Consider the following 21,969-nt stretch of genomic DNA (forward strand, 5'->3'; position numbering starts at 1 on the left):
AGTTCATCTGCCTTACCAACTACACTTCTTGCATTAAAACAAATGCACCTCAGACCACCAGTCCCTTTATATTCATCATCTGCTCCCTGCCTGCTCTTCCCCTTAGTCACACTGACTTCATTATCTAGTTCCTTACAGGCTTTTGTTACTACCTCCTTACTGTCAACTGACCTCAATTGGTTCCCATCCCCCTGCCACATTAGTTTAAACCCTCCCCAACAGCGTTAGCAAAAGCACCTCCAAGGACATTGGTTCCAGTCCGGCCCAGGTGTAGACCATCCAATTTGTAATAGTTCCACCTCCCCCAGAACCGGTCCCAATGTCCCAAAAATCTGAACCCCTCCTTCCTGCACCATCTCTCAAGCCACGCATTCATCCTGACTATTCTTTCATTTTTACTCTATCACGTGGCACTGGTAGTAATCCTGAGATTACTACCTTTGAGGTCCTACTTTTTAACTTGGCTCCTAACTCCCTAAACTCTGCTTGTAGGACCTCATCCCGTTTTTTACCTATATCATTAGTGCCTATGTGCACAATGACAACTGGCTGTTCACCCTCCCCCTTTAGAATGTTCTGCAGCCGATCTGAGACGTCCCTGACCCGTGCACCTGGGAGGCAACATACCATTCGGGAGCCTCGTTTTCGACCACAGAACCGCCTATCTACTCCCCTTACAATCGAATCCCCTACGACTATAGCCCTTCCACTCTTTTTCCCGCCCTTCTGAACAGCAGAGCCAGCCACGGTGCCATGGACCTGGCTACTGCTGCCTTCCCCTGGTGAGCCATCTCCCTCAACAGTATCCAAAACGGTATACTTGTTTTGGAGGGAGATGACCGCAGGGGACTCCTGCGCTGCCTTCCTGCTCTTTCTCTGCCTTTTAGTCACCCATTCCCTTTCTCCCTCAGCAATCCTAATCTGCGGTGTGACCAATTCACTAAACGTGCTATCCACGACCTCCTCAGCATCGCGCATGCTCCAAAGTGAGTCCATCCGCAGCTCGAGAGCCGTCATGCGGTCTAACAAGAGCTGCAGCTGGACACACTTCCTGCACGTGAAGGAGCCAGGGTCATCAGCCATGTCCCTGAGCTCCCACATTGAGCAAGAGGAGCATGATACGGGTCTGAGATCTCCTGCCATTTTTAATCTTTAGTTTAAACTTAGTTAAATGAAAAAGGAACGAAAAGTTTTTACCAATCACAATAAAACCAGAGAAATCGAAAAAGCCTTACCTTATAAACACCCCACCGAGTCCTTTTTTTTGGTTAGAGGAGGAGGGCGGGTGGGAGACACTACAAGTGTGGTGTCTCGGGTTCAGAAACCGCCCAAATATATAGTGTTTTACTTACCCAGCAGCCCCCTGGCCTCCGCCGAAAAACAAAAGGAAATTAAATTTACTTTCAAACTGACTTTTCCAGCTGCTCACTCGCTCACACGCTGCTCCCGAAAAAGCTGCTGCACTGAAAGGAAAGTTATTTTAAACCGCCCAAATATATAGTGTTTTACTTACCCAGCAGCCCCCTGGCCTCCGCCGAAAAACAAAAGGAAATTAAATTTACTTTCAAACTGACTTTTCCAGCTGCTCACTCGCTCACACGCTGCTCCCGAAAAAGCTGCTGCACTGACCGAAAAAGCTGCTTACACCTCCTGCAATTGCAGGGGAAGGGGGCGAGGTGGTAGGGGTAATGGAGGAGTGGACAAGGGTGTCGTGGAGGGAACGATCCCTTTGGAATGCTGACAGGGGAAGGGAGGGGAAGATGTGTTTGGTAGTGGCATCACACGGGATGTGGCGGAGGATGATCCTTTGGATCTGGAGGCTGGTGGGGTGGAAAGTGAGGACAAGGGGAACCCTGTCGCGGTTCTGGGAGGGAGGGAAAGGGGTGAGGGTAGAGGTGCGGGAAATGGGTCGGACACGGTTGAGGGCCCTATCAACCACAGTGGGGAGGAATCCTCGGATGAGGAAAAAGGAAGACATATCAGAAGTGCTGTCGTGGAAGGTAGCGAGATCAGAGCAGATGCGTCGGAGACGGAGAAACTGGGAGAATGGAATGGAGTCCTTACAGGAGGCAGGGTGTGAAGAAGTGTAGCTGTGGGAGTCGGTGGGCTTATAATGAATATTAGTAGACAGCTTATACCCAGAGATGGAGTCATGGAGAGATACAGCACTGAAACAGGCCCTTCGGCCCACCGAATCTGTGCCGACCAACAACCACCCATTTATACTAATCCTACAATAATCCCATATTCCCTACCACATCCCCACCATTCTCCTACCACCTACTTACACTCGGGGCAATTTACAATGGCCAATTTACCTATCGACATGCAAGTCTTTGGCTGTGGGAGGAAACCGGAGCACTTGGTGGAAACCCATGGGGTCACAGGGAGAACTTGCAAGCTCCACACAGGCAGTACCAGAGCCGAACCTGGGTCGCTGGATGGAGACAGAGACGTCGAGGAAGGGAAGGGAAGTGTCGGAGATGGACCATGTGAAGGTGAGAGAAGGGTGGAAATTAGAAGCAAACGTGGAAACTGGCGTGTTGGAGCTGGCTTCCCGAAGTACTGCCAACTTCCCCGATTTTAACCCTACCCGTTCCCAAACCCACGCATTCCTGCATATTAAAATTCAGCCCGGAGAGTCCAAACCAAGGAAGGATAAATTAGAATATTTACTGATTGTAATATCATGTACAGAAATATGAATAATGTGATGGAAAGAAAGATCTGTAAAGGGTAGGTCATGCCCGACGAACCTGATTGAATTTTTTGAGGAGGTGACTAAAGTAGTGGACAGGGGAATTGTTATTTATATTGACTTTCAGAAGGCATTTGATAAAGCCCCTCAGAAAGAGACTGCTAAAATTGCAGCTCATGGAATTGAAGGCAAATTATTGACCTGGTTACGAAATTGGCTGAGTAGCAGGAGACAGAGAATAGACATAATGGGCAAGTACTCTGATGGGCAGGATGTGGCTTGGGGCCTCAACTATTCAGTATTTATTAATGAATTAGACGATGGGATAGAAAGCCACATGTCGAAGTTTGTCGGTAACACAAAGATAGGTGGCATTGTAAGCAGTGTAGATAGGAGAATAAAATTACAAAAACATATTGATAAATTAACTGGTTAAAACTGTAGCAAATGGATGTCCAAGTAGGCAAATGTGAATTCATCCATTTTGGACTAAAAGGATATAATAGGGTACATTCTAAATAATGAAAAGCTGGAAACAGTGGAGGTCCAAAGAGACTTGGGGGTCTATGCATAGAGATCATTAAAATGTCATGAACAATACAGTAAATAATCAAAAGGCGAATGGAATCCTGACTTTTATATCCAGAGGACCAGAATACAAGGGGGTAGAGGCTACGCTACAGCCTTGATAATACCACACCTGGTGTAATGTGACAAGTTCTGGACTCCATATATATTGGATAAATTGGCCTTGGTTAATTTTAAAATCTGTATTAAGATACAGAGATAAAAAAGACAGACAAATTTTTTTTAAAATTCTCTAACAATACTTAAATTCTGAAGGAATGAGACACCACATTTGTAAAATTACATTTTCAGTGCCAGAGAGGTTGTTTGGCAGTGTTTGAGTTATCACACTGTTAAACATTCACTTAGACCTGAATATACCAGCCCTAACTTTTTCTGGCATGTTTAGTGGGTAACTACTGGGTAAATACAGCAACTTCAGACCCTAACATGAATTTCAATGCCAAGCCTCTTGGTGAGGTACAATTAGAGCAAAGCTTGTGAAGAAACAGGGCAGATCTGACAGTGATTTCCAGATTTCTGCATTCATCTGCACATGTCTGGACTCCAGAAGTTGCTGTCCAGTTTACAACATGATAATGGTGAGTGCTGTTAACCTCACTGTTGTTCCTAAAGTAAAATCTGGGCCAACAATTTTATGTTCATGTCCTCATTCCCTTTACGCAAAATGCTGCCCTTATCCTGAAAGACCTCCGGGCAGCTGCAATCTCTGCCCATCAAGGATCCCCTAACCTTCAATGTATAAAATTCGGTGATTAGACCACTATCCACAAGGGAGCCCTGAGATACATTTCTAACCTTTGACCTTATGGCATCTCTGTCTTTATTTTCTATTCCTATTTTTGTCTTTATTTTTGCTTCTCAAGCACATTCTCCTGTGCTTCCCTTGCCTTCCACATGGCCATCCCCTCACCTCATGATCACACGGTCTGAAGATTTCCACGGTCTTCATCTTTGGTAAAGCTTTTTCTGACCATCTTCTCCCTCCTCATATACATTTTCCTGACAGATCAAACTCCCTCCACTTTCATTTTCTATCGTTGTTATAATTACTGGTAGCCTCTCAAAACTCCTTCTCTGTTCCGCCACTTGTGACAATTTTCATTCGTTTGTTCATAACTGTCTTACTGCTGCGTTTTAAGAATTTTATCTCAACTACATCTTTGGTTCTTACACCCATGGCTCTCTTTGGTACAACAGTTACCTTTCCAACATCAAATCCTTATCCTTAACCTTAAATGCTTTCACAACTTCAACCCACTCCACCTCAACAAACCTCTTAAGCCCTATGTCCTTGCTTGTGTCCTGTGCTCTTCATCCTTGTCCTCCTATATAAATGTAAGTTCTTTTCTCTATGCTGCTTCATTGGTGGCCAGTCTTTTAAATCTAACCATTGGAACTTCCTCATAATTCTAACTTTCTCTCTTTCTACTTTTACAAAATCACAAGACATTTACTAATGACAAAGACCATTCAAACCATTTTGGTTCATCCATCCAGAAAGACCTTGAAGTCCCTTATTTTCTGTATCCAGTTGGCTCTTAAATGAATCCAGGGTTTTCACTATCTGGGAGTCTATTCCACATAACGTTCACATTTTGTGTAAAGAAGAACTTTGTGATGTCAGTGCTAAATCTAACGTGAACCTGTGGCTCCTCAGTTTAAAGTAATATTCTAGATTTACCTTTGCCAAATTGTAAACTGTCTGATATACCTTTGTTACATTATCTTGGAGATGCCTTTTTTCAAGGCTGAAAAGCCCAAGCTTCTCCCAATTTTCCTCATACTCAATGAGATCACAATCAACTTCATGTTCTTCTCTGCAGTGTCTCGAACGTCACTTCTCTCAAAACTTTTCTCATGTTTTTTAGCCCCATCCCTTATTGCATTCATGTGTTTTCCCTCCCACTTAGTTCACTTTTGTTTTTTTCTCCACATAATAAAGTGTTCTAACATTTTTATTCTGATGAAAATAATATAATAAAATGCAAGTGATTGTAAATAGATCAGCTTGCAGCAATATTATCAATCTTTCTCTCCATAACTTCCTGTAGCTCTGCAACCCTCCGAGATTGCTGCACTCCTCCAATTCTGGCCCCTTAGACATCCCTGATTTTAATCGCTCCATCATTGGCAGCCATGCCTTCAACTTCCTGGGCCCTAAGCTCTGGAATTCCCTCCTAAACCTCTGTGTCTTTACCTCTCTCTCCACCTTTAAGATACTATTTAAAACCTACATATTTGACTAAGCTTCTGACCATCTGTCTTAATATTTCCTTAAGTGGCTCCGTGTCAAATTTTGTTTGATGCTCCTGTGAAATATCAAAGGTGCTATATAAATGAAATTTGTTGTTTTCAAAACCTGGATCACATCCACCTTCATCTGCTTCTCCAGTGAAAATAAGCTCAATTAAGTGATTTCCTCTTTGTAATTTTAGAGCCCCAAGTTCTAGATTGAGCAACCTCTGAATTTTCTTTAACATGTCACATTTCATTTGAAGGTGGTCTGGCCAAAATCCATAGAGTATTCAAAATTATAGAATTGAAATGTTAGCATAGAACAACCTAATTCAGACAATTATAAGAGCTGTCTATTCAAATCCTATTTCCTTTTCCTTTCCTCTTCCTCTTCAAAGATTTATCCAATTCACTCTTACAGTACAAATGTAGTGTCAGTGCAAAATAGTTGCCAGCAATGCCCATAACCCGAGAAAGAATAAATAAAGTTTAGCATCGGTGTGAACCAGACACCACTTTGCATTGGCACCAAACTTGTTTAAATGGTCTCTTTAAATGCTGAAATTGACTGAATTTCAGTAGCCACTGCTTTGCCCCAAGTGATCATTGTCAATTCAATTATTGTATTCAAAGAGATATTGAATAATAATGCCATTAGGCTGTTCTGGAAGGAGAAAGCCATCAATATGGTGCCCAAACACACACACACATCTGTCACTAGTATAGTTTCCAGCTTGTTTACACTGTATTTTGGCAGATTAATAAGTAACCATTTTGCTGAAATATAATGACTGATCTAAAAGCACCTACAGAGTCAGAGCACTTTGTGTATTATACTTCCTGAAAAGCCCACAGCATCTTTCTGCCTAGAATAACTAATGCAGCCAGACAAAAGACTCAACTTCCTACTGAACAGTGCAGAATCTGTTCAGGCAAAAAAAAAATTCTGGAGTTGAGATGATGCTGATGGAGCATGCATTAAATCATTCCATTTTTGTAAAAAAAAACAGCTCTGGGAGAAGAACAAAAGGAATGATGTGAACAGTTCAGTTGTGCTGACTGAAGTGGGCTGCTGATGAAAAGCCGGAGCTTATTGCGTTGCATGTTTGTACTTTGACACATCGGCCTCATAAAGAAAGTAAGCTTTTAGCCATAAGAACTGCACTTAAAGCTTTATATTTTTTTTCTCTATTTATGGTGGAAACTATATTGGTACTTTTCCTGCAATGAATAATTTAGATTCAGAAAGTTGAAGTCATCTGATAAGCAAAAATCAATCTTTGTTGTTTGCAATACCACTCAACAAAGCCATGCACCTCATGGCCGTTGGTTTTGGGGTTTTGTAGCATCCTTCAATAGCCCATTGTTTATTAGATACTATCTAAGAGATAAAGAAAGACTTGCATTTATAAAGCGCCTTTCTCAAGAGGTCCCAAAGCACTTTACAGCCAATTAAGTACGTTTGAAGTGGCGTCGCTATTGTAATGTAGGAAATGTAGCAGCCTATTTATGTACAGAAAGGTCCCACAAACAGCAATATCATACTGACCAGATAATCTGCTTCAGTGATGTTGGTTGAGGAATACCTCTACTGCTCCTCTTCAAAATAGTGCCATGAGATCTGTTATATCCACCTGAGAGGGCAGACAGGCCATGGTTTGATGTCTCTAAATAGGTATCTCCTCTGTCTTTTGTGTGGGGAACCATTTGATAGCATACTGTGACAGCATGCTGAGACTGAGAACTTGTCCTGTAAGGAGAACCTTGGATCCAAATGAGCACTCTGAAGTAACCCACACTCTGACATTGCAGTGACCACAGCTATACTTGAGAAGAATTAAGGTTGTTTTTTTTGTTTAAGTAACTTTCTGTCAGTTTAAGCAATAAGTGAAATTAGAAAATACTCCTGCAGATAATCTATGAAGTAGAGGTAATAAAAAGCTGGTCAGGAAAAATTTACAGCTGCCTGGAAGTAATAAAGGTAGCAAAGTAATATTGATATCTCCTCCACTGTCAACTGTTAGCTCAAAGTCAAAGTAGACAGTAAGCTAGATAGGCAAGTAAGAGAACCAGGAGGGAGTCATGATATTATAACCATGCAAGTAAGTATAAGTACAAACAATTTCTTAGAGGAAACAGTCACTTATTACCTGTAACGTGTGGAATTTGGTATTTAGCAGTTCACCAGATTAGATTGAGAACCTAGAATGAGGCAAATACTTGAGTTCAAAGTCAAGGATAAGAAAATGTTATTCAGCTCAGTGAAGGTCATTCCTCTCAACATCCTGGATCTCCCGTTTTAACATCCTAATGCATTTTTTGAGTGTTATAATGCTTTTGTCTCTGTCTTTCATCCTAATACATAATACCTTCTTGAGGATAGTTTCTCTATAATAAACTTTTTTAAACTTAACTTGCACTAATTTAAATGTATCTCTCATTAATAATTTAAATGTATCTCCTACTTTGCTCACTTTGGAACAATATTTTTGATTTGCTATATCCATTATTACGTATTATATATATATTCTAAGTTTTGTCTATCATGTCAGCTTTTTTTGTTCATTTCATACTATTTCTGGTCATTTTGTCTACCATCGACGTGCTGGGTGTCACAGCCCTTTGTCACGTTTCAAGCGTTTGTTTGCAATCCTTTTATCAGCTGACTCATAGCTATTTATCATATGCTTACTCCTGATTCCTGTCCATGTGAGCAAGGCTTTCATCTGTCAGAGAATTTTACAGCACAAAAGGAGTTTATTGCACCTGTATGAGCTCTCTGAAAAAGTTCTCCATTTAGTCCCTATATTCTTAAAAATGATGAAACTATTCATTCACTTGCCTTTTAAAAACTGTGGTGAATTCTGCTTCCACTACCATTTTTTGTAGGGTATTCCATTTTCTAACAACCCTTCGAGCAAAGAAAGTTTTTCCTAACCTTTCCCTTTGTTCTTTCGCTGACAATATTAAATTTAGACTTCTAGGGCCGGCACTTGTGCTCATCCGGAAGGCATGTTTTGTGGTGGGAGGGTTGGGGGGGTGGGGGCGAAGAATCAGAGCAGAACCATCCGCCATGGAACCCGATGCCGGGATTCCCGGTTCCGATCTTTCCGGGGATGGGAAAGGCTGACGACAGCCTTCCTGCCCAGATGCCAATTGAGGCCCTTAAGTGGCCCATTAACGGCCAATTAAGGGCTTCTTCCCGCCGCTGCTGGGATATTATCAGTGGCAGGGGTGGGGGGCACCTTGTAAAACAAGGCGCTATCCCTGCAGACTTCGGGGTGGACAGGGTCCCTCCTTCGTGGGCAATTTGGGGCCAGAAATAACCGTACCTCCCAGGAGCACCCCTCTCCCCCGCCCTCACTGGCCCCAGCAACTCCGCCTCATCTATCTGTGTTCCGGGGTTCCACTGCTGGGCCTGGGTCCGAGGCCTCTGCAGTACTGACAGTGGCCATTGCTCCCGGTGGTGCTGCCGATACTGCTGAGCTGCCAGCCCTCTGATTGGCCGGCAGCTCTTGGAGGCGGGATCCCCGTCTCTCTCATGTCTTTAAAGGGACAGGGATCCCTCCTCCGAAAACTTTGACCCTAAAAGCCCAGTGGATCGCTCCGGGGGGGGGGGGGGGCTGATAAAATGCAGAGGTGGGGTTCCCCCTGGATTTTCGGAGCGGTGTCGAGAGCCCCACTTCCTGCACAAAATCCAGCCCCTAATTGCTGAGTCACCAACCAGTGGAAATAGATATTTTCCGATTTACGCACATAATTTCGAACACTTCTATTAGATCTCCTTTTTACCTCCTTTGTTCTAAAAGAAGTCAGGTTTCTGTAGTCTCTCCTCATAACTGAAGCCTCTCATCCTTGACATTACCTAAGTGAATCTCTGAAGCACCCTATCGCTAGCCTTGATATCCTTTCTAAAGTAGGTGCCCTCCATTCTAACTCCACCTCCAGCATCAAATTCAGTCAGCTCTCCTGCTATCAACTAAGCAATTTTATCATCCTTCATAAATTGAACTTTTAGTTACTTCTTTGCCCAATTCTCATCTATTTAATGAATTCATTAAACTAGCTTTGAATTTTTCTTTTACTTCTGTTTGAATCCCTTTTTATTTAATTAATTAATTCACCACAAGCCCTACCCCACTCCCAAAGAAGGCTCTTTTTATTCAGTTAATTCGGGGAAAGCTTAGATTCTGAGGCTGAAGACCGATTTTATTCAACATATTTACTCAGGCGATGGCTGTTGGCTTAATGTGGCAGGAACCTGTTGTTTTAAATTGCCTATAGCCCACTGAGGGCTGATTAAATTAATTTGGGAGAATTGTGCTGAGCCCCCAAAAGGCACATTTAATCTAATTGCAGGGGAAGTATGTTCTCACCAGGCCATTTTAAAACTTAATTTGCAGAAAGCCCATTCTGTCAGGTTGATGGCTGATTTATTTATTTCACTTTAACTTCCACCAGCTCTTATTTTTAAATTGTCACCCTGTGAAAGTCTCATTATATTTAATTAATTTTAGTAAAGCCTACTTTGAATTTTTGGTTGTTCTTTGCTTCCACATCACAGGTCCACCTCCCTCCCTCCTCTCAAGATAATTCACCCCCCACCACCTCATGGTTCCAAGCCATGGCATCCTATCCCATTAGTTCCACACCCTCTCAACCCCTAATGCTCCAAGCCCAACATTGTCGATTATTGCAAGCCCTATCAGCTCCACACACTTCTCCTAGACTGCTGACATGCCTCCTCAATGTCATCAAACCCCAAGAGCATCCACCCAGTATCGTCACATCCTTCCATTCTTCTCCCTGCTTCCAGACCAGGTAACCATTCTTTCAACACCAGCAAGTGGCATGATCCCACCCCCTCCCTTGAGTACTGCTACCACTGACTTACAATCAACAACATCAAGGGAAATTTTCCATGTTGTCTTACATCCAGTACTGGGGTATCCCACTACAGATGTCACACTTGAAAATATCACAGATGCAAAAGAGTCTTATTTAACAAAACACAACTATTTCATGCCGGGTTCTCCTACCCTGGAGTCAAAACTTGCAATTGACTTCTTACTGACCTCTAGAATTTACATGGAATGAGGTACATTACCGTATTGGCTGTGATACTGGACTAGCAACCCAGACGTAGTACTCAATAACAAGAATAACGAATTGCCTTTATATACAGTATCATCAACAATGTGCTTTACAGGTGCTTTATGGAACAAAATTTAACACTGAGCCACATAATGAGATATTCGGCCAAACGATAAAAATCCTGGTCAAAAGGTACGTTTTAAAAAGGATCTTAAAGGAAAGAGGAAAGAGAGAGGTGGAGAGAATTAGAATGAGAATTCCAGCGCTTAGGGCCTAGGCAGCTGAAGGCACGGTCGCCAATGGTGGAGCGATTAAAATCAGAAGTGTTCAAGAGGCCAGAATTGGTGGAGCACAGAGATCTAGGTGGGTAGTAGGGCTGAAGGAGATTACAGAGATAAGGAAGGGGTGAGGCCAGGGAGGGATTTGAAAAGAATAATTTCAAAATTGATAATTTCAAAATCGAGGCATTGCTTGACCAGGAGCCAATGTAGATCAGTGAGCACAGAGGAAATCGGTGAGTGGGACTTGGTATGTGTTCTGACATGGGCAGCGGAGTGTTGAATGACCTCAAGTTTGCGGAGGGTAGAATGTGAGGGGCTGCCCAAGTCTGTATTGGAATAATTTAGTCCAGAGGTAACAAAGACATGGATGAGGGTTGCAGTAGCAGATGAGTGGAGACAAGGTCAGAGTCTGGCAATGTTATGGAGGTGGGAATAGGTGGTCCTGGTGATGGTGTGGATGTATGGTAGGAAGCTCGTCTCGGGGTCAAATATAATACCAAGGTTGCGAGCAGCTTTGTTCAACTTTAAACAGTTGCCAGGGAGAGGGATGAAGTCAGTGGCATGGGATCAGAATTTGTGGTGGGGACTGAAGACAACAGCTTCAGTCTTCCCAATATTTAATTGGAGGAAATTTCTGTTCATCCAATACTGGATGTTGGGCAAGCATACAGACACAGAAGAGGGGTCAAGAGAGGTGGAGGTAAGGTCAAGCTAGGTGTTGTTAGTGTTTGTATCGAAACTGCCACCTTGTTTTCAGATGCTTTTGCCAAAGGGCAGCATGTAGATGAGAAATAGGAGGGGGCCAAGAACACCAGAAGTAACAGTGCGGGAGCAAGTAGAGAACCCATTGGAGGTGATTCTCTGACTGCAACTGGATAGAGAAGAATGAAACCAGACAAGTGCAGTCCCACGCAACGGTCGGGAGGTGTTGGAGAGAATTAATAGTCAACTGTGTCAAAGGTTGTGGACAGGACGAGGAGGGATAGTTTATCTTTGTCTCAGCCACATAGGATGTCATTTGTGATTTTGGTAAGAGCGGGAACATTAATGGAAACAGAAACCTGATTGGAGGGATTCAAACAAGTTCCAAAAAAGATGGGCATAGATTTGGGAGGTGATAACGTGTTCGAGGACTTTGAAGAGAAAAAGATTTGAGATAGGGCAGTAGGTTGCAATGATGGAGTGTCAAGGGTTGTTTTTTTGAATGCAGTGATGACGGCAAATTTGAAGGAGAGGATGTACAGTACCTGTGGAGAGAGAACTGTTAACAATATCAGCTAACATGGGAGCTAGGAAGGGAATTTAAGTGGTCAACCGTTTAATAGGTATAGTGTCTAGAGAAAAAGAGGTGGGTCTCATTGACGAGATAAGTTCAGAGAAGGCATGAGGGGAGATAGGAGAGAAACTAGAGAAAGCTGTGAATTCAGGCTTAGTGTAGGGGCAATCTTAGAGGAAGTTAGGCATGGCGAGCTAGGGAAAAGGAGAGAACATACACAAACATATGAATTAGGAGCAGGAGTAGGCCACTCGGCCCCTCGAGCCTGCTCCACCATTCAACAAGATCATGACTGATCTGATTGTAATCTCAACTCCACATTCCCGCCTACCCCCGATAACCTTTCACCCCTTTGCTTATCAAGAATCTATCTACTTCTGCCTTAAAAATATTCAAAGACTCTGCTTCCACCGCCTTGTGAGGAAGAGAGTTCCAAAGACTCACGACCCTCTGAGCAAAAAAATCTCGCCTCATCTCTGTCTTAAATGGGTAACCCCTTATTTTAAAATAGTAACCCCTAGTTCTAGATTCTCCCACAAGAGGAATCACCCTTTCCACATCCATCCTGAAGGATCTTGTATGTTTCAATCAAGTCACCTTTTACTTTTCTAAACTCCAGCGGATACAAGTTTAGCCTGTCCAACCTTTCCTCATAAGATAACCCGCCCATTCCAGGTATTAGTCTAGTAAACCTTAGCTAAACTGCTTCCAGCGCAGTTACATCCTTCCTTAAATAAGGGGACCAGTATTGTACACGTACTCCAAATGTGGTCTCACCAATGCCCTGTATAGCTGAAGCATAACCTCCCTACTTTTGTATTCAATTCCCCTCGTAATAAACGATAACATTCTATTAGTTTTCCTCATTACTTGCTGAACCTGCATACTAACCTTTTGCGATTCATGCTTCAGGACACCCAGATCCCTCTGCATCTCAGAGCTCTGCAATTTCTCACCATTTAGATAATATGCTGCTTTTTTATTCTTCCTGCCAATATGGATAATTTCACATTTTCCCACATTATACACCATTTGCCAGATTTTTGCCCACTCACATAACCTATCTATATCCCTTTGTAGCCTCCTTATGTCCTCTTCACAAGTTACTTTCCTACCTATCTTTGTGTCCTCAGCAGATTTAGCAACCATACCTTCGGTCCCTTCATCCAAGTCATTTATATAAATTGCAAAAATTTGAGGCCCCAGCACTGATCCCTGTGGCACACCACTTGTTACATCTTGCCAACCAGAAAATGACCCATTTATGCCTACTCTCTGTTGCCCGTTAGCTAGCCAATCTTCTATCCATGCCAATATGTTACCCCATACACCATGAGTTTTTATTTTCCACAATAGCCTTTGATGTGGCACCTTATCAAATGTCTTCTGGAAATCTAAATACAGTACATCCACCAGTTCCCCTTTATCCACAGCACGTTGCCTCTTCAAAGAACTCCAATAAATTTGTTAGACATGATTTCCCTTTCACAAAACCATGTTGACTCTGCCTGATTACCTTGAATTTTTCTAAGTGTTCTGCTATAACATCTTTAATAAGAGCTTCTAACATTGTCCATAAGACCGATGTTAAGCTAACTGGCCTGTAGTTTCCTGCTTTCTGTCTCCCTCCCTTTTTGAATAAAGGAGGGAAGCAGCCCCCTTCAAAGTACCGGCTCTTGCCAAAGTCACAAATGACATCCTGTGTGACTAAGGCAAAGGTAAACTATCCCTCCACATCCTGTCCACAGCCTTTGACACAGTTGATCATGAAATTCTCTCCAGCACCTCTCCACCATCATCTGACAGGTGAGACTGCACTTCTCTGGTTTCATTCTTATCGATCCCGTCGCAGAGGATGATCTCAATCTTTGTAGCAAAAAAGTCCATGAGCTCATTGCAATTATTAACATATGAATTAGGAGCAGGAGTAGGCTGTAAAGAGATCTGGAGCAAAGTGCCCCTGGAGAACCCAAAATTTAGCATTGGTGAGCAAGTTGTTGCTGTGCAAGTGTCGCTTGATAGCACTGTTCATGACACCTTCCATCACTTTACTGATGATCGAGAGTTGACTATTGGGGTGGTAATTGGCCGAATTGGATTTGTCCTGCTTTTTGTAGACAGGACATACCTGAGCAATTTTCCATATTGCCGGGTAGATGCCAATGTTGTAGCTGTACTGGAACAGCTTGCCTAGGGACATGCTAGTTCTGGAGCACAAGCCTTCAGTACTATTGCCGGAATGTTGTCAGGGCCCATAGCCTTTGCAGTATCCAGTGCTTTCAGCGGTTTCTTAATATCACTTGGAGCAAATCGAATTGGCTGAAGTCTGGCATCTATGATGGTAGGAACCTCAAGAGGAAGCCGAGATGGATCATCCACTTGGCAGTTCTGGCTGAAGATGGTTGCAAATACTTCAGCCTTATCTTTTGCACTGATGTGCTGGGCTCCCCTGCCATTGAGGATGGAATACTTGTGGAGCCTCCACCTCCAGTTAGTTGTTTAATTGTCCACCATCATTCACGACTGGATGTGGCAGGACTGCAGAGCTTAGATTTGATCCGTAGGTTGTGGGATCGTTTAGCTCTGTCTATTGCATGCTGCTTCCACTGTTTTATCAGTAGTCCTGTGTCGTAACTTCACCAGGCTGACACCTCATTTTTAGGTATGCCTGATGCTGCTCCTGGCCTGCCCTCCTGCACTCTACCTTGAACCAGGGTTGATCCCTTGGCTTGATGGTAATGGTAGAATGAGGGATATGCCAGGCCATGAGGTTAGATTGTAGTTGAATACAATTCTACTGCTGGTGATGGCCCACAACATCTCATGGATGCCCAGTTTTGAGCTGGTAGATCTGTTCTGAATCTATCCCATCTATCCCACTGGTAGTGCCACACAACACGATGGAGGGTATCATCAGTGTGTAGACAGGACTTTGTCTTCAGAAGGACTGTGTGGTGGTCATTCCTACCTATACTGTCATGGACAGATGGATCTTTGACAGGTAGATTGGTGAGGGTGAGCTCAAGCAGGTTTTTCCCTCTTGTTGGTTCCTCAACACTTGTTGCAGGCCCAGTCTGGCAGATATGTGCTACAGTTCGGTCAGTAGTGGTGCATCCGAGCCACTCTCGGTGATAGACATTGAAGACTCCCACCCAAAGTACATTCTGTGCCCTTGCCACTCTCGGTGCTTCCTCCAGGTGGTGTTCAACATGGTGGAGTACTGATTCACCAGCTGAGGGCAGGTGGAAGGTGGTAATCAGTAGATTTCCTTGCCCATGTTTGAACTGGTGCCATGAGACTTCAGGGAGTCCAGAGTCAATGTTGAGGATTTGCAGGGCAGCTTCCTCCTGACTGTACACCACTGAGCTGCCACTTCTGGAGGGTCTGTCCTGCCTGTGGGACAGGATGTACCATGGGATGGCGATGGTGGTGTCTGGGATATTGTCTGTAAGGTATGATTCTGTGAGTATGACTATGTCAGGCTGTTGCTTGACTAGTCTGTGGGACAGCTCTCCCAACTTTGGCACAGGTTACAGGGTTGGGTGTGCCATTGTTGTTTCTGTGCCTAAGTCACTGGCAGGTGGTCCGTCTGGTTTTATTTCTTTTTGGCTTTTCTGTGGCGGTTTGCTACAACTGAGTGGCTTCCTAGGTCATTTCAGAAGGCAGTTATGAATCAACCAAATTTCTGTGGGTCTGGAGTCACATGAGAGCCTGAACCTCCTGAGGCACTAGCACTCAGACATGTCGGGAGAGCTGTCCTTCTGCCTGTAGACCCTGTGTTCGGGGTCTTCCCTCCTTCCTTCCAGCTGGATCTCAGTGTCCATCCCCTTTGCCCTGTGAAGGGGCATGTGGCTGAGGAGAAGTGCTACCTCTGGTGGTAATGGCGGCGGTACTGTTTCTGCTCTTGCTTCTCATCAGAGATGCAACCTGGAACTGCATAAGCTGCTGCCATGCCATGGTGAAGGCTGGCAGCAGGGAAGTGCAGCTGAAGGTGAGTGATGGGCTAGACAAGTAAAGTGCCTTCCAAGAGGTTGTCGATCACCTGTTGACCAGTGATGGCACTTTCTCAGAGAACAAGTAAGACCAGGTAAAGACGGCAGATTTCCTTCCCTAAAGGACATTAGTGAATCAGATGGTATAACGGCACTGAGGTTAAGGCAGAATAGACGCACCAAGACGCTCTTAGATTAGATGTTGGACTGGCCAGATTTTGGGTACCGTAGTGTTCCATTTCTCACCTTTATTGGCACAATCAAAATTAAAGAAATGTTCATTTGGGGGGATAAAGCTGAAAATAAAATCACAAAATTAAAGCTGTAACCAACAAGCATCAGAAAGACAGTTCATATTATAACATGGCTCTGTTTTTAAATTGCAGCCCGTTGGAGCAAGTGACTACCTGGAAATGGCGAAATATTTTGACACAGTATTTATCCGGAACATACCAATGCTGACGTTGGCAAAGAAGACACAAGCACGACGTTTCATCACTCTTATTGATGCCTTTTACGATCACAAGGTTGGATTTAATTAGATCACACTGGAGATTCCTTTGATGAAACATCATAATTAACTAGATCTTTGCTCCTAAGGCCATGTTCAAGATTTTGTTTTCAAGCTAAGATTTATTTCGACCCATCGAGTGTGCACCTGCTCTTTTGAAAAGCATCCAGTTGGTGCCACTCCTCGTCTCTTTTCCCACTTGCAGGTGCTAAGCCCCACACTGACTTTCCAAGTGTTCTCCTGCACAGCATTGCTCAGAACAACACACCTTGCAGCTCCACTCATTTCACTTTCTCCAGGCATCTTCTCACATCACCATCTAGGCAGCCAACACTCACACTCGCCCTATTGCCCTCTCGCACCCATACCTGAAAGTCACCCTCCACAAATGTTGTCCTTCCCTCCTCACCACAGAAGCCAGTATGAACACTCACACCTCTCTGCTTTCTCTCCTTGCAGGAGATGAGAGCACACAACTTGGCAAAAGGCAGAGGCCCGGGGTAGTGGTGGGGGGTGTGGGGGGGGGTGGTGGTCGGGTGGCCCTCCAGTGATGGGCACCTTATGGATCACTGGCAGTGCGTGCCCAGCTGGCCCACTGGGAGGGACGTCTTGTTCCAGGAGTCTGCAGATGTCAGCAGTGACCTGCCATGAGAGCCTGAACCTCCTGAGGCACTAGCGCTCAGACATGTCGGGAGAGCTGTTCTTCTGCCCGTAGACCCTGTGTTCGGGGTCTTCCCTCATTCCTTCCAGCTGGATCTCAGTGTCCATCCCCTTTGCCCTGTGAAGGGGCATGTGGCTGAGGAGAAGTGCTACTTCTGGTGGTAATGGCGGCGGTACTGTTTCTGCTCTTGCCTCTCATCAGAGATGCAACATGGAACTGCATAAGCTGCTCCCATGCAGCAGGGACGCGCAGCTGAAGGTGAGTGATGTGCTAGACAGGTAACGTGCCTTCCAAGAGGTTGTCAATCACTTGTTGAGCAGTGATAGCACTTTCTCAGAGAATAAGTGTTTTGGACAGCAGTCTCTTACCTGGCCATGGCTGGAGCACTTCAGTTTCACTGATCAAAGCCTTCTCAGCTTGTCAGTTTCATGGAAGAAGCTCTTTCCGCTCTGCTCTCGCCTTGATGACCCTGGCAAGTTGCTGACAGGTTGGGAAACAGGTGCCCTGGTTGGGAAATCCAGAATTTATGGTTAAAACAGTTCTTAATTGGCTTTTTAATTACCTTAATTACTTAACTAATGTATCAAAGGTGGGGGGCCCTGCTTGCCTTCAATCCCGCCCTGCAGAAACCCAGAAGAGGGTGGGATGATGTCAGGATCCTGCTGTCAATTTCAGGGGGCCCTCCCCTTGCCTGGAAAAATGACCCCCCCCCCCCCCCCCAGTTAGGGTGGGGTACTTACTCAGGTAATTCTGTACACAAATATATGTAGCATAGGAAATAAAGTAAGTGGAATTGGAAGTGCAAATTCAACTTACAGGGTTTGATGTAATAGCCAGAGACCTTCTACAACTCGAGAATGATTGAGAGCTAAATACTCCTGTCGAGAGGAAGAACAGGGAAATTGGAAAAGGATGGGATGTACCATTGTTGATAAAAGACCCAACTACTGCAATAGAAAGAAGATATTTCAGTGATAGTGCTCAGGTAGTGCAAACAGCATTGGTGGAGTTAAGGAACAGCAAAAGATGCAAGATTCTGGTAGGAATTGTACTTCACCAAACTGCCTATTTTTCATCGACAAATCAAGATAGTGAGTGTTGAGAGGCTACTTAACCTTTGGGGGGAGGGGGGGAGAGCATCAGTGTGTAGCCTGATCTTGGCTTTATGCATCATCCATACTTATGTAGTTTAGAGAAGGGTTCATTGGATAGCAGTGTTTCCCCTCTTCCATGTATAAATTATATGCCCCACTATTGCTCTGGCTGAGGGCCTCTAACTCAGCACAGAGGAAGATTAACTAGATTGAATGTGCAACCTTCCTGGCCTGTGTATATGCCCATTGAGCTTTTTTGACCATCATTTTAATGCATGAATCTACAGTAAGTTGAAATTAGTAACAATATAAAGCAATCTTTCATTACAATTAAATGAGCCGCATGGCCTTACACAAGCCACACAGATGCGGAAGGCCCCAGGCTTGACCTCTGCAGTGGGTCTGGTCAGCGTCTCTGGGCTAGGGAAATGAATTTCTCGCCCTTGTTCCTCCATCTAATTACAACCCAGTGATGCCTATCAAGAGTATCTGTCAGTAGGAGTTGAGTGAGGATGGGATTAGGCCTGGTTGGTTACAATCCCTAACACTTGGAAGTGCAAAGAGCTAACTCCAACTGAAAAATGTGAACAAGACAGCTACCTAACAACCAATGTATACAGCTAGAAATATATGCAAGGATGTGCAGCACCTTCCAAGTTTCATGTTTAATAATTCAAGTATTGTTCTTGCATTTTATGTTTTTAATTCAAACTCCTTAAGTGCATTCCAGCCTTCTAACACATTTTCAAGTGACTATTGATCATGTAACTGATTGTAACCTGTTCTCCATAAAAAAGCATTACTTCTGCCATTCACCCCATGGTCAAATAATCTGCTGACGCTGACAGTCCTGCTTCCCACGCACAAAGAATGGCTACGTTTACAAGATTTCAGGGGGACGCAGGTGCACATGGATGTATATATTATATATGTATATATAATTCCATTGTTATATATTCCAATAAGAGTCACTACTTTTTGCAGCCAAGAAATAGATCAAAATAAATTCAAAAATTTGCAACAGCAAATGTTTCACAATGAATTTCTGATGAGAAAGAAAACTTATTTATTGAGGACAGACCATTCACTTGTCATTATCAATCGGGTCCTGTTTATATTTTTAATTTTTTTAATAGTTTGTTTTAAAATCTAATGAAAAATTTCCAGTTTTATTGAGTAGTAAAACATGCAATTTTCTTACATTCTTAAAGGTCAGGGTTATTTGCTTAGCTGAAATGCCGTTGGAGAATATGTTTGTTCAGAAGGATCATGATAGTCAGGAGGACAATGCCAGAGTGTTCATAGATGACCTAGGATTAAATCATGTGAGTATTGTGGTTTTTATTTTTCCCTGTCTCAGATCTCTGTATCACTGCTCAGATGCCGTAATGGATATTGGCCTCCATTGGTGTCCATCCTCTTCACACAACACTGGGGGGATCAGGACCCCAGCCTATCACTCAGTATGACACCGTGCTGTGTTCCTGCTCCACAGAGTTTTAAAGTAGCAAAATCCACTTACTAATCAAACTGGATTACTCAGTAAATAGGGAATGGTGGTTATCATGTCACAAAATAGACTTTTGAATATTGTTTCAAGTTTGATTTTAAATTTTGTTCATTATTTTCAATCATGATTCAATGTCTAACTAAAAATGCACCAGGTTAATTGCCAAACTTTGCAGCCAGAATATTGCAACTACTTGCTGCAAATCTTAGATTATTTATGGTATACTTAGGAGTTTTAAAAATCTATTATGATCTATCTATTGATCATATACATTAAAAAACATGATTCCAGCACTCACTCTCAGTCCTTCATAACTTTAGCTGGCAAGTTTCTATAACAAACTTGATTGGTGTTGTTTGAACTTAGCTTGTATTTAATATAATTGTATAGTAGACTTTGCAGCCTCAAAGAGACACACACATGCCTATGCTTAGGCAGCAGAATAAATAACATTCTAGAAACTTGATTGTACAGCGCCTTTTTTCAGGGGAAAACCAAACACTTCAGGACCCACTCATTTCGCACTGGAAAGTATATGTAGGCTGTTAAACTAAGTCCTGGATTCTAAAATACAGAAACAACAACATCTCTCATGGGTAAAATGTAATTTACTCACCGAAGCCAGTGATAAAATTAGATAAACACAATTACAAATAAATAGCGCCCTTCAGTTCCTGCAATAAAGCAGTTCTCTTAAATTCACATCTCTATATCTCAGTCTATCACTGTGGATTCTGATTCAGCTCTGACAAGATAATTATTAACAAAAGCTTTTCTGCAAAAAGTTGAGAAGTTGTTACTGCATGTATTATTCAGTTATAAAATGCTTAGTCACTGTCTGTAAGATTGTACTCCAGACTAACCAATTTATGACCAAGCCAAATCTCTTATCTGTTTGCAAAGGTGCACTTTTAACATAATGTAATTATATGATACAGACAACTTTCAAATGACATTGGCCATTCATCTGGCCTCAAACTGGATAGTAAATGATGCACATTGCAGTTACAGATTTTTGACATACTTGTAAAAATTGTCCTTTAGTCTAATTTGCAGCAAAACAATCAGTTAATGACTGACATGATAATGACATGGTCCTTGAAACATAATAAATTTTTACTATGTCTTCCCCAACAGTTTTTAAAACTGCAAATGCAGCATGGATTCTGTTAAGGAATCATTGATTAAGGTTTATTAAAGCTATTCATTGCATTGTATTTACTAACTATTGTATATGGGTGAGCAGCATCCTTGTTTTGCCAATATCACTCAGCCCCATTACACCGTACTCTTGTATTCATGAGGAACATACAGTGCTGTCTTCTGGAGATTCCTTGGATTTTCTTACCTGTTTTCCTCTCAATACAAGTTCTGGAACACTGTGATTCCAAATGGATAGCAGCAGATTGCAACATGTGTATAGACGTAAAAGTCCAGCAATTTGCAACATGTCACTGAGATTGTGTCCCAAGTGAAAGTAATGCGTGCCAGAGCATAGATATTGAGAAATTCCCGAAGTGACTTTTGTCGTTTTAACATGCGTTTACATAACGCAAGCGTTTAGACTTGTGTTTTAAAATATTCCTAGCTGCTAGGATGGACTTCATCCTAGGGTCTTAAGAGGCGGCCAATGAAGCAGTAGATGCATTGGTGTTAATTTTTCAAAATTCACTAGATTCTGGAAAGGTTCCATCAGACTGGAAAGTAGCAAATATAACTCTTCTATTCAAGAAATGGGGAGGGGAGGCAGAAAACAGGTAACTGCAGGCCAGTTAGCTTGACGTCTGTCGTGGGGAAGGTGTTAGGATCAATCATTATGGAGGTTATAGCTGGGCACTTAGAAAAACCCAAAGTAATCGGGAATAGTCAGCATGGTTTTGTGATAGGGAATTCACGTTTAACCATGTGCTGTGGATGAAGGGGAGCCCGTTGACATAGTGTACTTGGATTTCCAGAAGGCATTTGACAAGGTGCCACATAAAAGATTATTGTGCAAAGTCGGAGCTCATGGTCTAGGGGGTAACAT

At 43.1% G+C, this 21,969-nt stretch overlaps 1 protein-coding gene across 2 annotated transcripts in view; it reads left to right on the top strand.

Annotated features, from left to right (window-relative positions):
• afg1lb (AFG1 like ATPase b) overlaps nt 1-21,969 on the top strand; it is a 215,575-nt gene that overhangs the window by 180,669 nt on the left and 12,937 nt on the right. For both annotated transcript variants that reach the window (XM_068027166.1, XM_068027167.1), the window contains 2 exons: nt 16,554-16,694; nt 19,645-19,758. In XM_068027166.1, coding sequence (XP_067883267.1) covers nt 16,554-16,694; nt 19,645-19,758 — 255 coding nt within the window. The remainder of the gene's footprint in view (nt 1-16,553; nt 16,695-19,644; nt 19,759-21,969) is intronic.

This window comes from Heterodontus francisci, chromosome 3, assembly GCF_036365525.1.
Source record: "Heterodontus francisci isolate sHetFra1 chromosome 3, sHetFra1.hap1, whole genome shotgun sequence".
In the NCBI taxonomy this organism is placed as follows: domain Eukaryota; kingdom Metazoa; phylum Chordata; class Chondrichthyes; order Heterodontiformes; family Heterodontidae; genus Heterodontus; species Heterodontus francisci.